At 42.8% G+C, this 17675-nt stretch overlaps 1 protein-coding gene across 5 annotated transcripts in view; it reads left to right on the top strand.

Moving 5' to 3' along the window:
- Window positions 1-17675, top strand: part of LOC118744102 (anaphase-promoting complex subunit 2) — a 508470-nt gene that overhangs the window by 408166 nt on the left and 82629 nt on the right. For all 5 annotated transcript variants that reach the window (XM_036476830.1, XM_036476827.1, XM_036476831.1 and 2 more), the window contains exon 5: window positions 197-898. In XM_036476830.1, coding sequence (XP_036332723.1) covers window positions 197-898 — 702 coding nt within the window. The remainder of the gene's footprint in view (window positions 1-196; window positions 899-17675) is intronic.

Genomic DNA, 17675 nt, shown 5'->3' on the forward strand with positions numbered 1-17675 from the left:
CAAAAACGGTGACACTTTTACCTGAAAATTTTTTGTTTATCAGTGAGTTCACCCCCCCACCTACCTTCCCCTAAAGTTTGGCACGTTACTTCTGGGACACCCTGTATATTTACTAAATACTCCTGCACTGTGCTTTTTAGTATGTACATTTGTATTTTGTATCTAATATAAATGTTTTTCTGTGTTTGCATTTTAGATTTTCCTGAGTCTATTCCTGCCATAGATGATTTGAAAATTTGTATGGAAAAGATAGATATGAAAAAGCATTTCATCCAAACGCTTACTAACACGCTAAAAGTACGAGTACTTCATCCTGGTGTAAATACTATGGATATTTTAACAGGATATATTGCAGCTATCAAAGCAATAAGATATCTCGATAACAGTGGAATTATATTGGAAACTGTGACGGCGCCAATCAGAGACTATCTTCGAAAACGCAGTGATACAGTTCGTCGAGTAGTTACGGGACTTACTGAAGAAGGCCCTACAGACCTTACGGAGGAATTAGCTAAAAGTGAAGCTTTAAAAGAAAATGAAAAGCTTGATGTCAATGAGGAATTGAGCAATTGGGAAAATTGGTTGCCAGACTCGTATGGAATTGATCAGACAACGCGTATTAAACTTACGAATGTCAACCGTTCAGCAGATATAATATCTATGGTAGTTGATATATATGGTAGCAAGGAGTTGTTCATGAACGAGTATCGCAATTTAATGGCAGATCGTTTACTTACTTATTTGGATTTTAACGCCGACAAGGAAATCCGAAATTTAGAATTGCTCAAACTCAGATTCGGAGATTCTTTACTTCATAGTTGTGAAGTTATGCTGAAAGATCTCACCGACTCAAAGCGCATAAATTCGCATATATCAAGCGATTCTAAGTATAACGAAAGTGAGTGTTTGATTTAAATTATAAAAGCCTTTTATTTTTCAATTTCTTAGATGCATATTTAATTATATTATTATCATATCATATCGTATCATATTTAATTATCCAAAAATGGTTTAGAATGATTTTGACCTGTGACGCTTGGCTATCCTTCATATGTAAGAGTCGCCCCGTTTGAATACAAAGTGAGATGTTTAGTCCATCCGCTGAGGACAATCGAGCATAGATTTTGAGCGATATAAGTATTATGCTGTATTTCCACTAGGCATTAAATGCCAAAAATAATAAATGACAAAATTGGGCATTAAAAAATATTCGTGTCATTACGTTAAAAAAAAATTGTCATTATGTTCATTTCCACATGGCATTTTTTTAAATGGCATATATTATTTGTCATTTCTGTGCCTAGTAGAAATTCGGCATTAAACATGATTTTTTGGTTAGTTTTGGATAAAGTGGTGCCGTCGAAAATTTCAAATCAATTTCAATTATGCAGTACTCAGGCGAACTAGGCCCTTTTCACTTCTGATAAACGTAAGAAAGTACATGTATTTTGATGTAGCGATACTGGTATCGGGTCAGTTTCTTTCGGTCATAAGTGAAATTATGAAATGGGCTCTAAAGACGGTAGATTCCTGAGCCATAAACTGTTATCTTCTGTTAAAATTAAACAGTCCTACAGACCTAACGGAGGAATTAGCTACAAGTGAAGCCTTTATAGAAAATGAAAAGCTTGATGTCAATGAGGAATTGAGCAATTGGGAAAATTGGTTGCCAGACTCGTATGGAATTGATCAGACAACGCGTATTAAATTTACGAATGTCAACCGTTCAGCAGATATAATATCTATGGTAGTTGATATATGAGTAGTCCACATGCAAAGTGCTCTATTTAACATTATTTCGATTTTTATTTTTTGGTGGTTAACGTGGCAGTTTTTAAAGTAGTTTCATGTCCACTAACAATACAGTGCAAAATCCTTATATATTCTGAAAAAATAGCATCAAATGTTAGCTACTCTAGCAAAAGCCGCTATAATACTTACTGTATAGGGTATTCTCGAAGTCTTGCATGATGCACGGATTGCACGAAATGCAAAAATACTATTCCAAATTTCGAAGAGTACGAGAGCACCCCATTGCAAAGTGGTAGAATGCATGGGTAGAAAGCAGCGAAATTATGTTCAAATACAATAACAAGAGACAGCAAAACAAAAATGAATTGAGCGAGATGAGGGGAATGAGAGAAATCTGTAGCAATTCCAACAACAAAACAACTAGCACAGGGTTGATTTTTGCTCTGCTGTTTTGCAAAATATATACATGGGTTTCGACGTTGCATATTTTGCAGCGATAGGAAATGTTTTTTCCCTTGTATTTTGTTGTTGTGTGTTTGCAAGTTATGCAATCCATGCTACGTGCAATGGCTTTGCAAGATTTGTAGAATACCCCTTATGTATATATACACTTTCAAAAGCCGCTATAATATATATTGTACGTATGTATTTATACAAGTTCAAAAGTCTCCATCTTCTGATGAACTTAGAAAACTGCAAGAACACGTGGTTGTTTCGGTGCCTAGTGGAAGACGTCGTAAAAAAGAAGCAGACCAATCTTCATGGAAGAGAGAACGCGAAAAGCTAAAAAAAGCTAGCTATGTAAAAGTTACTGTTTCAAAACTCGCTATATTCATTTTTTATATATAAAATTTGCAAAACCAACAATACTTCGAACTTGTTTTTTAATGTTATTAGGCTCTTATTTATCCAAATTTTCAGATAATAAAGAAAAAAGATACAATTTGGATTTTACTTGCTGTTGTAGACGTTTTTTGAAATTTATTAAGCCATAAATATCAAATCATATAACGCTGTTTGCAAGTGGACTACTCATATATGGTAGCAAGGAGTTGTTCATAAATGAGTATCGCAATTTAATGGCAGCTCGTTTACTTACTTATTATGCTGGATGGAAATGACAAAGTTGGGCATTACAAAATATTCGTGTCATTACGTTGAAAAAATTTGTCATTATGTTCATTTCCACATGGCATTTTTTTAAATGGCATTGTTTGTCATTTCAATGTCTAGTGGAAATTCGGCATTAAACATGATTTTCTATGTTTTTTGGTTAGTTTTGCATAAGGTGGTGCCGTCGAAAATTTCAAATCAATTTCAATTATGCAACACTCTGGCGAATTAGGCCCTTTTCACTTCTGATATCTGCCATTTCGGACTATACGAAGTCTTATAGCAGCATCGGACGATAACGTAAGAACGTACATTTATTTTGGGTTTACGCCGACGATATAGCGATACTGGTATCGGGCCAGTTTCTTTCAGTTATAAGTGAAATTATGAACTGTTCTATTCTGTACAAATTAAACAAAATTTGCTAAACCAAGGTTCCGATCTTGATCTGTCAAATAAGGTGAAATACCTAGGAGCTATTCTGGATTCCAAACTTAACTGAAAAAAAACATGGAAGAGGTTTCAAGGAAGGCCACGGTGCATCTCTATGCAGCCAAGAGAATGTTGGACAACAGATGGGGTACACAGCTACACTTCGACCTATGTATAATCTCTAACGGGGCGCTGATCTGGTGGCCAGCCCTTACTAAGGATTACGTAGTTAAAAAGCTAAGCGGAATTCAAAGGTCAGCAGCCGCTAACGTAACAAGTGCAATTAGACCCCGTCAGAAGGTTGTTTTGAACGTCCTTCTTGACTTATTACTCACAGATATATTTATCAAAAACTCAGCTGCTAGCAGCACCATTAGACTGCGTGCCCTGGGGTTCTGGAAGGAAGGACCGTTCGGCACGGTTTCATCCTAGACGCACTACCCTCTGAAAGGAAAGCGGTGCTCATCGATTATATCCTGTTGTTGTTGTTGTAGCGGCTACAACAACCCCGTCCAGATCGGTTAATGTCTCAGTCATTGTCGTCAAGCTCAACTAACAGAAGCCCCAAGAAGTGTGCAGCCTCAATGGGGTCGGTCCACAGGGACAAAAGCGTTAGCTGTATCGGGTTTTCCGGGCATACAAAGAGATGTTTCCATTCTCGGGGTGACTCGCCGCATGCCGGACACTCATTTGGCACATCTGCGTCTAATCTGCTCAGGTGTGAGTTTAACCTGCTGCAGTAGCCAGAGCGAAGTTGGGCTCTTGTGGTTCTGGTCTCCCGAGGCAGATGAAGCTCCGCCTCGTCGATGTCAGGTGGTTGTTTGCATAGAACGGCATTCACAGGTCTGGAGTCGGGCCTGTGGGTAAGCTGACGGGTCCAGAGGTTACTTAATGAACCTCTGGACTGCGTCCGTCAGCTCGTAAAGAGCCTTCTGACATGCCTTGGCGGGGGCTCCTCTGCAAGCAAGTGTCTGTTGGGTGTCTACGTCTGTGGTTCCCTACTAGAAATTGCTTGCAGAGCATTGTGTTGTGCTCCTTTATGGGGAACAGTTTCGCCTCGTCATGCAGGTGGTGTTCTGGCGACATCAGAAGACATCCAGCTGCTGTCCGAATTGCAGTGTTTTGAGTTGCCTGCAGCTTCATCCACTGCGTCCTACTAGTCCCCGGCGACCACATTGGTGCTGCGTGCACAGAGAAGGAGAGCAGACTGTCGAAGGTTAATCCGAGTATTTTGGGGTTATTCCCCGTCGGAATTGATGTATCATCGACGTGAATTCCCAGCGGTAGTCTGACTTCGTTCGTCCAGGTGGTGAACAAGGTCGCAGAGGATTTTGTAGGTTAGAGCGTTAGGCTCCTAGCAACGAAGAAGGGAGAAAGCTTGGACAGATATCCGTTTACTTTCGAGTACAAGTAGGGACACGATATCGAACCGAAAGTATCGATATGGTACTCATTTAAAGTATCGCTATAAAAATATCGGGTACCCATTAATATCGGAATAAAAAGACTCGATATTCCAAATATCGATACTAAAATCCAAAAAATTTATCTGAATATAGGTTTCGTATATAGGCCGTTTGGGTGTAGTGGTTAGAAGTGCGCAAACCTTGAAAACGAAAAAGACCTTTCAGAGTCGACATAAAACTATAGGCACCCCCTTTGTGCCACAACATTAAGGCCCACGCGACAAATCGGAGGAGAAGTTCGGCCAAACACTAAAGGGCCATTCACATACAACTTTCCTCGATTTTGCCCAAGATTTTGCTTCGTTTTGCTTTGCTTTGCTTCAAACGTTTTTTATGTGAGCATACTCATGTATATGCCTACATCGATCTTATTTGTCAAAGCAAAGAACTATCAAGCAAAGCGAAGAAAGTTGTATGTGAATCAGCCTTAACATATTGTGTAAGCGCCGGACTTTATTATTATTACAACACGTAGAGATTGAGGTGCTGACTTAAACACCGAAGCCGCGGGTTCAAATCCCACCACATGCAATCCTAACTATAGTACAAATTTCTGCAGTTTAAAGCCCAATAAAATCCGGTAATATTAGGTTCACTGAGAAAAAAACGCATTATTAGAATAAAATTTTTTTATTTGATTACCGTTTAAAAATGTTCGCATTTAAATCAAGTGAAAAGTTTTAACAAAATGGATTTTTCCATTATACATACACTACGTACATACAATGGAAATATTCAATTCAAATACTACCGTATTAAAATGAAGCATTTTTCACGACACGGATGGCGTTTTGTACGTCTCGGATGCTTTTTCATATGAAATTAAGAAAGTATATGTATACAAAGCATGCACAGCGGTGACAACACATACACACATACATGGTATGACATAATGCACTAATCGCGGGCTGTGTTGTTGATTCAAACACTTTTACATGTATGGCTGTAGTTTAGCGTGCAAAGACGCTTGATACAATTAGTTGCGGCCAAGAGGGTCCGGGTTCAATTCCCATCAGACGGAACATAAAATTAATTTTTTTTCTTCTTAATTACGAAAAAGCATCTGTGCACTTCACAACCACATATTTTATAACGTATATACTCAAATTTAAAACGGGTTGGGTTGGTGCTCTTTCATATGAGTATTTTTTTCAATTTAGCACGTTTTTTTTGTTAATTCTAAAATTTTTTCCCTCAATGTTGGATGTGAGTTTATGACATTCCATACGATACTAGGGTTCTGGTACTCGATTCCAAAAAATATCGTTTTAAAACTATCGAGTAGAAAATATCGGTATCGAATGCCAAAAGTATCGATATGGTATCGTATCGTACCGAAATTCGTGTCCCTAAGCACAAGTCATCAATTCCATTCCCAGACGCCATTATCGAACAATCGTCAGCATAGGAGACAATCGGGACTCCCTCTGGTGGTTGAGGGAGCTTTGAAATATAGTAGTTAAACAGTAATGGGGAAAGGATACCACCGCGTGGAACCCCCTGTTTTAATTTTCTGGTTTTGCTCGATTTGTCTCTAAACATTACTGACTAGTGTCGACCACCTAGATAATTCGCGGACCACTGTTTGAGCCTCTGTGAGAGAGAGGCGGCCTCTATGTGTTCTAGCACCGTGGAGTGGCGAACGGTGTCAGATGTTCTCTCAAACGGACGGTTGCGGTTTAGGCCACGTGATATCTGCGTGTTTGTGGCGTTAAGTGCTGTTGTTGCACTGTGCACTTTACGGAAACCAGGCTGATGCTTCGCTGAAGTCAGGTGGTTCCTGAAATATGGGAGTAGAAAGGCCTCCAGTGTTTTCGCTACCGGGGAAAGGAGTGTTATCAGACGATAAGACTCTTCTTTAATGGCTGGTTTCCGCGGTTTTAGCAGTAGGACCACTCTCCCCATCTTCCATATGCCTGGAAAGACAGATTGAGTACCTCCGTTAGGTACGCTACTCCCGCAGAACCCAAATTTTCAGCATCAGCATACATATTCCCTCGGGCCCCATGGCTGTGAAGCCTTTTGCCATTCAGATGGCCACCCGAACTTCACCGCTGGTGAAAGCCAGAGGCGCACAGGTTGATGTCAGTTTGTGCAGCCTTCTGGTCACTCGACGCTTGGCTTTGTCCGCCGGGGGGAAGCAGCCGGCTAAAGTAGCTCGCGCATCGCTCCGGACCCGACGAAGCATGGTGGCCGAAAGAAATTTCGACCCTGTCGACAAAGCTTACTCACACCAGAGGCGAAGTTACAAGCCTTCAGATGCCCTTCCCACTTTTCGCGCGTATGTACGTTCACAAGCTGCCGAATCTCTGCGTTGAGATACCTAATACGGGGATTTCCGGGATTGGCCTGACGAAGGTTGTCACGTTCATCGGCTAGTACAGCCGCTTCAGCAGGAAGGTTTGGACGGGGTCCGTAATGCATCCTGCTGGTACGAAGCGAGCTGCAGCAGTAGTGCGGAAATTTCGTGCACGAAAGTGGACGTCTGTTGGTGTGGGGAGCGCAGCAAAAGTGCTCTCACTAAATTCCGCGAAGTCTTTCTAATCAGCTTTAGAAAAATTGATATAGGTCCGGTGTTCCGCGAAATCAAAGTAGGTTGGTTTATCGATCGAAATGCCTATGGGCAGATGATCTCATGCCAAGGTGAGAACAGGTCGCCATGATACGCTGTTTATGACCAGCGTTGACTATTGTTATTGTATTGCTGCCCATAATGGTGGGTGCGTCGTCGCTCATTGTGCAGAATGTCGAATCGTCTATTTGCTCAGCCAAGTCTGTTCCCCTACGATAGTTTGAGAGGCTTGATTGCCAAAGATCGTGGTGCGCATTAAAGTCACCTACTAACATACGGTTTTCACCTCTGAGGATCGCACATATATCAGGGTGATATCCTGCCGGGCAGCTAGTGACAGGGGGTATATAAACGTTAAATATTTCGAGCTCGACATCGCCTCACCGGGTAGCAATGCTCTGACATACTAGGGTGGTTTCCCTGCAGTCGATGTCTGCTTCGACAAAACGATACTGCACGGTGTGGTGCGTGATGAACGCTAGGCCACCACCATTATCTCGCTCGCGATCTCGACGGTGCACGTTGTATCCGGCGCAATTCAACAATGGTGAATTGCTGTGCAACTTCGTCTCTTGGACCGCAGCTATCAATATACCATGCCTTCCCATGAAGACGGTTATCTCCTCGATCTTGCTCTGAAGTCCGCTACAGCTGAACTGAAGGAGCTTCATGTGGTTCGGGGGACGTGGTGTTATGCGGGGTGTGAGGGGTGTGTGTTGCCTTGCCGCCATTGGCTGTGTGCGCTGCTGTGGAGGGTGCTGCCCTGTGGTGGTAGTGGGTGGCGTCGCAATTGGGGTTTGCGACCGTGCAGCGCAACACGTGTCCTCGACGTTCCTCGTCCAATCTCGCGTGGCGCGCAAACCTGAACATGTCCTAAAGTGGCACCAGCCAAGGCAGGTGTTGCACTTGACTGATGTCACGGTACGGAATATCCTGATCTGTCATACCGTGCAGATTGTAGGAGGAACCAGGAGTTGTTGGCGGCGGCGTGTGGGTGGTGGTGCGGTTGTGCTTGTTTGTTGCGTGGTCTGTCGTGGTTGTGGTGTGGTCTATTGTGTTGTTGTGTTTCGGTGCTGTGGTGTTTGATTTGTGTTGAGCTGCTCAGGTGGACTTGGGTTAGCCGGGAAGGCAGCTCTGTTTGAGCAGCAGGGGGCCCCACATGATGTGGTGCACTGCCGATGAGTACGTAGGCCTGAGCAGGCACTGAGGTGACCCCACGTATTGCAATCATTGCACTTAACTGAGGTGGAGTTGCGTTGTAGTCTTCTCTGGCATACACAGCAGGCGTACGTTTTTGGCCCTGGGTTTGACTCGATGCCAGCCCTGAGCAGAAGAATACGTAGCAAATGCAGCCCTATGGATGAACAACTCCTGAGATACTCCGCAGACCTAAACGGGGTTAGATCGCCGAAACAACAGCCCATTGTCGGGTAAAAACCCGAGTCCTTCCGGTACGTAGAACCGGCTATCGTGGGCATGGCTTATGTCCTGTCGAAGACCTGGGTTCACTACAAACCCCGCGTGAAATTCCCAAGCCGCAGTGACTGGAATCAAGTAAAGGTCGAGTTCTTGCAGGGTTTAACTGTCTTTAAGGATGGGTCAAGGATGGAATGAGGAGTTGGTTCAGGGATTCTCATTGAGTAATATAACCAAAAGTTATTCTTCAACCAACCAGACTATGCAAGCGTTTTCCAGGCCGAAATGTTTGCTATTAAGGAGACAGTAAGTACACCATAGAGAATGTACCCGCCAGAACGCAGGTCAACATCCTCTCGGATAGCCAAGCGGCCATTCAGACACTCTCTTCTACTTCTGTTAGATCTTAACTAGTGGATGAATGTAGGAGAGAGGTGACCTAAATTTCAGATCAATACGAAATTATCCGAATATGGGTCCAATGGCATAGGGACATTTACGGAAACGAGGCAGTGGACGAAACAGCAAGGAGCGGTTCCGCACTGCATGTGTCCCACACGGTGGACTGCAGTGTGCACAGGGCACTGGCCCATTGGGGTGCATGCCAAAAGGATAGGACTGCTCTTCAGTAGGTTCTGTTGCAGTTGCGATGACCCGGGTTCAAAAGATACAGTCGAATTCTTCCTGTGCGAGTGTCCAGCCCTCACAGGGATGAGGCTAAAGACACTCGGCAAACCATTCCTGCAGAATATTTCAGAGTGAAGCGGCCTCTGTATGACGTACTGAAATTTGTTTATTTTTTTATTGAAACATTCTCGTTTACGATTTCCATTCCGTGAAGAAGTTCTTGAAAGTTTTCTAAGTGTTCAGCATATCATAGAACGATTAATCTCACAACGAAACAAGTTTGAAGAACGTTTTCTCTTCACTTCCTGGCGGCAACAATGGTCCGGTTCTATAGCGTATCTGTCCCAGAAACTTTATGGTATAGTTGATGTCAATTTCAAAATGAATGGGTATAATTGTTCTACAGGAATCCAATATTCATAGACTTATTTCAGACGAAATACCTTAATAGTAAGTTTTACGAAAACAATTTAAGTGAAAATTTATTTAATATTTTTTTTACTTGAATTTATTGTGGAACCTGACAGAAAAAAAATAAGTTTTCACTAAAATTGTTTTCGTGAAAACGACGGTAAAAGGCGTGCAATAGTTCTGGCGGTTCATTTATCGGTGGTGATTTGAGATTTCCCCCGGCACAACTCAACCCTGGTATCCCCGAGGAAAGGTTTAACGCATAATAATACTGGCAAATGACATCCCTTGGGACAATCCTAACACTCAAGAGTTCCATATACTCAATGGTGCAACAGGTCGATTTAAACTGGCATTCGCGGCACCTTTTCTAGCTTGGCGATTATTAGTAATGACTCCAACGCCACCTGGCAGCTATTTTTTGCAATAGTATTGCCTTTACCGTTACCAATACGTGTTTTGAATATTAGCCAAAGCGGATCCGAAATAAGATTTTTAGAAATAACTTAACTCCAGCGCCAACTGGCGGGTTAAATTGTGAAACTAGAGAGCCACTCAAAAACACACAAAATAAGAATTATATATACGTATGTACGTCGCACGCCCTCTTTTCAAACAGCCGAATTTTCTCCATGAGTATGCCTTTGATTTCATATATCTCCACACCAAGTTCCAGTACTCTAACATTTCCAGATATTCAGTATGAAAAACTCAGTTTGTATGGGAGGTGCCACGCCCCCTTTTCCAATAACCCCAATTTTTCTCCATGAGTATGCGTTTGGCTTCATATATTTCCATACCAAGTTCCAGTATTCTACCATGAACACTTCCAGAGATATGCAGTATGAAAAAATCGGTTTGTATGGGAGGTGCCACGCCTTTTTTATGTATTGATTTTTTTTAGCCTATAACCATCCTTGGGACGTCCCAAGCAGCTGCCCGAAATTTCAAATAAATCGGTTTGGCCGTTCTCGAGCTTTGCGATCGCAAAAAACGGCTTTCAAAATATATAGTAGTATAGATATAGATAATTGTCAATTGCATTGCTATGGACACTCATCCTTGGAGTTTCGCTTTAGTGCTTAGATCTTCTACAATACAATTTGGATCAGCAAAGGCTCCCAAGAGGTCATACTTTGAAGTCTATCTTTTTAGAAGTAATTCACAGCAAAACAACAAGCGATTATTTTATGTAAGGTTTCAGCGGTAGACATAATGCCTAGAATGAAAATTCCATAAAATTTATCCAAAAGAGTTATGTATATCAATTTGAGTCACTGTAACGGGTGTGACGATCACGCAAACCAAATTAGCTACTACTTACTTTGTCGGAGTTTTTCTGCTAATTATGTCCTCTGCTTATGGTTTTAAATAGTTCATTGTATAGATCAATACAAAGTTTCAGAATTTTGGGCGTTGTTGCTATCCTATATTTGCACTTATAACTTATATGCTCTAAATTCAGTTGTGAAGGGTGCATCGGGGTAGCCAGAATGAAATTTAGGGGGGGCTCGACCATATTAAGCTGGCATTTCAGGGTACTATTTTATATATATATATAAGGAAAATTTGAAAGTTAGGGGGGGCTCGAGCACCCCCCTGCCCCTACCTGGCTACGCCCATGGAAGGGTGTGACATGTTGAGCATGAATAAAAAAGGCTCAGTCTAGAATTCCATCCAAACATTTAGGAAAAAAAAACTATATGCAATCGATTGGTCAGTATTCGTCACTAATTTTCATCGTTTGGCCATTAACCGTTATCTTGTTGGGTGGTATTATCACTTGCGAAATTTAAATTAAATAAAATCAACATAAAAAGGTTATTGTATTATGCCAAAAACATCACAAAAAACGTGTGGTTACTAAAAACTAGGTTTGCTTCTAATTTATATGAATTTTGCCATTTATTTTTCATTCCACCGTCTCAACGCCAACCGATTTCAAGTTGCAAAAATTTCGCGATTTATGAATTGTGGAGCACGCAAGTTTGCGTTTTGGAAAGAAAACCGCAATATTTGTGCGATCATAAGGTATTTAAAACGGACACAAAAACGGAGTTTATTGGATAGATTAAAATGTTAGAAAAAAGCTAAAATAACGATCGTTTTCGTTTCATTCCCACGACAGCTGGTCTACGTAACGCAATGACTCATGGTTTTCTCCGACCAATGGCTGTTGTTTCTGCGATATAACACCGTTTAGGTCAGCGAAACCTCTTAATCGGTGTTCGCGTTTGGTGCTATATCTGCTCAGGGCTGGCATAGCGTCAAACCCAGGACCAGAAATAAACCCCTGCTGCGTATGCAAACTCCACCTCGGTCAGGTGCAACACTTGCGACAGGTGGACTCTCCCCGCACCTGCTCGGGCTTAAGAATGCACGTTTTTCGATTGATACCAATCTCCTTCAAACACCTCAAAAATGGGTTAAATATTCAAACGAAAGATTTCTTAGCACTCTTTCTTTGCGACTTTTCAAACAGGGAGCAACCCTTACGAAAAAATAAAAATTGATTGCAAATCTATAGACCAAGCTCTTGGCACCTTATTTTTTTGTAAATTGGATGAGCTATGCAAATCTGATGTCATTAACAAAAAATTCATATGTATTTGTAAGGTAGTAATTTTTAAAAAGGTGGCAACCACGCTAAAAAAAATTAAAACCTTATTCCACATCCGGGGACCGTATCCTTTCACTTTGCACCTCATAATTATTTTATTTTTTTCGTAGGAGAGGGAAAAGCTTTATGCGCTGGACGGACGCTATTCTCTATACTACTTCCTCCATCTTCTCGTTTGCAGCGGAGTACGAATTTCACGTATCTTGCAACTGCTTCCCACTTGTCTGCACTCGAGATCATTACCCCGCGCGTGCCCTTGCCGCAGCAGCTGCTCGGCCTATCTCGGCACTGAGATTGTAAATATCTTTTTGCTCGTAAGCAAGTATCTCAATTGGCATGACGCCAGAAATAACTAGAACCGCGTCAATGCGTCGGCCCATATTTCTGCCCCGAACAGGAGCACCGACTGGACTACTGTAATCAAAAGTTTCATACCGCATGGCTTCGGGCCGCCCACGTTCGCCATCAGCCCTCTGCGCAGCTTTTTCACATACTCCTTGAATGTGTTCCCAGAATGTGAGTTTGCTGTCACCCTAGTTTGCTTCACCCCTGGGTTTTTTGTAGACCTAGAAGTTGTCACGGGCTGAGGTCCGACCATCATGTTTGTAATTGTTGGGATTCGTTTCTTGGTGAGGAGCACGATCGTTGTTTTGGCTGTAGCCAACTGCATACCGTGATCGCTCATCCATCCACTGACGCTGCGTATTACCTGGTTCAGCTTGAGTTGCGCTAGCTGGATGTTTCTTGCTATTATGACGGCGGCCACGTCGTCCGCCGGTTATACGTCTCTTTCTCTGATCTTGTGTTGTGTCGTACAAAAGCCAATGGTCTCTGAGATAGTCCCGAATATATCTGTCAAGTATGTTGGATCTTAGAATGACCGTTTCAAGGCCTCCAGCATGTTGTCCCATCTTGTCGAGTTGAAGGCGTTCTTGACGTCCAGTGCGACTAGCAGCACTATTGGCCGCGCCTGGTGGCACGCTTCTTCGGCTTTATGTACCGCCTCGACTACTTCACTAATTGCTCCTATAGTTGAGTGTCCCTTCTTGAAGCCATGTTGTCGGCGTGAAAAGCCTCCGTCGTTTTCTGTGGCTAACGTCAAGCATATTTTGAGCAGATTCTCCATGTTGTTGTTGTAGCGGCTACAACAACCCCGCCCAGATCGGTTAATATCTCAGTCGTTGTCCTCAATCTCCACTAACGGAAGCCCCAGGAAGCGTGCAGCCCCAATGGGGTCGGTCGACAGGGACAAAGGCGTTAGTGTTGTCAGGTTTTCCGGGCATACGAAGCGATGTTTCGAGAAGGCATCTAGTCGCTGTCCGTAGTGCGGTGTTTTGTGTAGTCTGCAGCTTCGTCCACTGCGTCCAACTAGTCCCCGGCGACCGCACTGTTTTTTTGTCTTTGCCCCAAGTACTGCCAGCTAGAGACTTGAGGACCTTGGAGCGGCTTTGTACTTTGTTGACAATAGCGGTTGCGTGCGCAGAGAATCAGAGCAGACTGTCGAAGGTTACTCCGAGTATTTTGGGGTTATTCACCGTCGGAATTGGTGTATCATCGACGTAAATTCCCAGCGGTGGCCTGACCTCCTTCGTCCAGGTGGTGAACAAGGTCGCAGAGGATTTTGTAGGAGAGAGGATTAAGCTCCTTGCAATGAAGAAGCGAGTAGGCTCGGAGAGATACCCGTTTACTTTCGAACACAAGTCATCAATTCCATTCCCAGACGCCATGATCGAGCAATCGTCGGCGTAAGAGATAATCGAGACTCCCTGTGGTGGTTGAGGGAGCTTTGCAAAGTAAAAGCTAAACAGTAGTAGGGAAAGGACACAACCCTGTGGAACCCTCTCTTTTATTTTTTCGAGTTTGCTCGATTTGTCTCTAAACATTACCAAGGAGTGTTGACCACTCAGATAATTCGCCGACCACCGTTGGAACCTCTGTGGGAGAGAGGAGGCCTCTATTTCTTCAAGTAGCTTGTAGTGGCTGATGGTGCCAAACGCATTTGACAGGTCCAACGCTACTAGAATAGGTCTCTCACAGAGACGGTTGTGGTTAAGACCAATGTTATCTGAGTGTTTATGGCGTTAAGTGCTGTTGTTGTACTGCGCACTTTTCGGAAACCATGCTGATGCTTCGCTGGGGTCAGGAGGTTCGTGAAATACGGGAGCAGCAAGGCCTCTAGTGTCTATCGGGCAGTAAGACTCTCCTTTGGTAGCTGGTCCCCCCGGTTTGAGCAGTGGGACCACTCTCCCCATCTTCCAGATGTCTGGGATGATGAGAATGGCCATTGACATATTGAGGACCTACTCGAGGTACGCTACTCCCGCAGGTCCCAAATTTTTCAGCATCAACATGCATATTCCATCTTGACCCATGGCTTTGGAAGCTTCCCGGTGGCCACCTGAGCTTCACCGCTAGTGAAGTGGGACACAAGTTGTTGGCAGTTTGTGCAGCCGTCTCGTCACTCGACGCTTGGCTTTGTCCACCGGAGGATCCAGTATGAACTGCCGGCTAAAATAGCTCGCGTACGCTCCGGATCCGACGAAGCATGGTCGCCGAAAGAAATTTCACCCTGTCGTCGTGCTTCGTCGGTTTGGACAGTGACCTCACGGTAGACCAAAGCTTACTCACGCCAGAGAGAGCTGTGCAACTTCGTCTCTTGGACCGTAGCTATCAATATACCATGCCTTGCCATGAATACGGTTATCTCCTCGATCTTGCTCTGAAGTCCGTTATAGTAAAATTGAAGGAGCTTCATGTGGTTCGGGAGACGTGTTGCTATGCGGGGTGTGAGGGATGTGTGTGGCCTTGCCGCCATTTGCTGTGTGCGCCGCTGTGGAGGTTGCCGCCCTGTGGTGTTAGTGGGTGTCGTGACAATTGGGGTTTTCGACCGAGCGGCGCAACACGGGCCCTCGAAGTTCCTCGTCCAATCTCCCGTGGCGCGCAGACCTGAACATGCCCTAAAGTGGCACCAGCCAAAGCAGGTGTTGCACTTGACTGATGTCACGTTACGGAATATCCTGGTCTGACATACCGTGAAGATTGTAGGAGAAACCAGGAGTTGTTGGCGGCGGCGTGTGGGTGGTGGTGGGGTTGTGTCTGTTGTGTGGTCTGTGGGGGTTGTGGTGTGGTCTATTGTGTTGTTGTGGTGTGGTGCTGTGGTGTTTGTGTTGAGCTGATCAGGTGGACTGGGGTTAGCCGTGACGGATGCTCTGTTTGAGCAGCAGGGGGTCACAAATGATGTGGTCCACTGCCGATGGGTCCGTAGTCCTGAACAGACTCTGAAGTGACTCCACCCGTCGCAAGCATTGCACTTTACTGAGGTGGAGTTGTGGTTTAGTCGTTTCTGGCATACACAGCAGGTGTATGTTTCTGGCCCTGGGTTTGAGTCAATGCCAGCCCTGAACAGAAGAATACGTGACAAATGTAGCCCTATGGACGAACAACTTCTGAGATACTTCGCCGACCTAAACGGGGTTAGATCGCCGAAACAACAGCCCTTGGTCGGGTAAAACCCGAGTCATTCCCGTACGTAGAACCGGCTGTCGTGGGAATCCACTATATTCTTAATTCGAACCTCATCCATGGGTATGGAACTTTTTCATGACTATTTAGTATCCCTTGCCCCAGGGATCACAATCCAATTCGTCACATAACGCTTTCCAGCAGTTCAGTTTACTCTTCTGTATCTCGGCCGCAAGTGCTTTCTTAGTATAGTTGTAATAAATTATTAAAATAATTAAAGTTGAGCTCTGAATATATTTTATGTATGTTCTTTTAGAAAGCTTTTTGAATAATGAAAATTTTTTGAAAAACATAATTTCCATTTCAAATCATTAACAATAAAGTAAAATAAATTTGAAATTGAAGGTATTCACAAAACAAGCAAATTTAATAAATATTAGTATGTATAACATATTTTAATTCTACATTATCCAATTTTGAAATCTCACTTAAAGAATGTCTTTCGACTAAGACTTTCTTTTATTCAGTGAATCTGTTATTTTGTGGTGCATTTTGAATGAAATCCAAAATCGTAACAATGACTTCTTGTGGAAGTGCCGTAATAATATGTTCATACTTAGTATTTTCTTGTGTTATATTTTTTTTTACTAAATTGCATTTCTGCTAGTATAAAGCGTGCATCCGGGCAATTAGTCCAAAATTGTGGAATTATTACTGAAGTTGCACAAACTTCAGTTATATGTATGTATGTATGAGTAATGTACAAATAAGAAAAACTACTCCACTATTAAAGAATTTATATTAATAATAATAATCAAAACTAAATAGCTTATATTTCAAAATGGATTGTTGCTTGATAGATCCATTGATATCTGCCCACTGCCGTTGTTACGTAAATTTATTTGTAGTTGTTATAATTATTGTAGTTGTTGTTATAATTGTTGCAGTTGTTGTCTTTGATGCTGCTGTTGTTGCTATTCTTGTTTGCTTGCCCTTGTTGATATTGTTGTTGAATTTGATGTATAACCGTTCCCAGATATTCAGAAATGTGTTGGTGAAGTATTTGTTGCTCGAACTGGTCGTTTAGTGGCTTAAAATTTAGGCCGTATTTTTTTTAATAATGTAAATTTTTGTCCTTTGCGCGGTGGTTGGGGTTAGCAATCCATATCGCGGCCGAGCATGATTGGTCAACATGCCAGGTTTCCTTAGTTCTATCTATAGGGTTCACTGAGGATGACAGCGTCTGCTCTTTGTCCAAGAACAAATTGGTCCAGCAGGTCATCAGCTACTACTTCTGATCTTTTAAATCAGGCCCTCGTCTCCTGCTGCTCTTGGTCTGGGACTGCTTATTGGTTATTCGCAGCTAACTTACCGGAGTAGACCGTTCACGATCCGCCCTGTGTGACCCCGGTAAGGTCCTGATCTTAGCCCTTACCTTGCATCTCATTTTTAGTCTAACTAACTGTGAAGATATTATAACTTTTAAAATGGTGGCAGCCCTACTGGAAAGATAATACATTATTGGATATCTAGAGGCCAAGCACATTCATTTGACACTTCATTTTCTGTAATCCAACGAACGGTGCGGATCTTATAATTTTTTAGACAGATGGCAACCATATAGAAATTCTCAGGCCTAAAGAATTAAAATTATTAAAAAATTTTCACAAATCCGTTCAGTAGTTTTCAAGATTAACGTGGTCAAAAATTCCGAATTTGTTTTATTCTATGTAATGAGGATACATAGATTTCTACGTGTACTTCGCTTAAAATGTTAAATTTTGGAAAAATTAGCAAAAACTGT

The sequence above is a fragment of the Rhagoletis pomonella genome, unplaced genomic scaffold (assembly GCF_013731165.1).
Source record: "Rhagoletis pomonella isolate Grant_MI unplaced genomic scaffold, Rhpom_1.0 Rhpom_scaffold_00008, whole genome shotgun sequence".
Taxonomy (NCBI): domain Eukaryota; kingdom Metazoa; phylum Arthropoda; class Insecta; order Diptera; family Tephritidae; genus Rhagoletis; species Rhagoletis pomonella.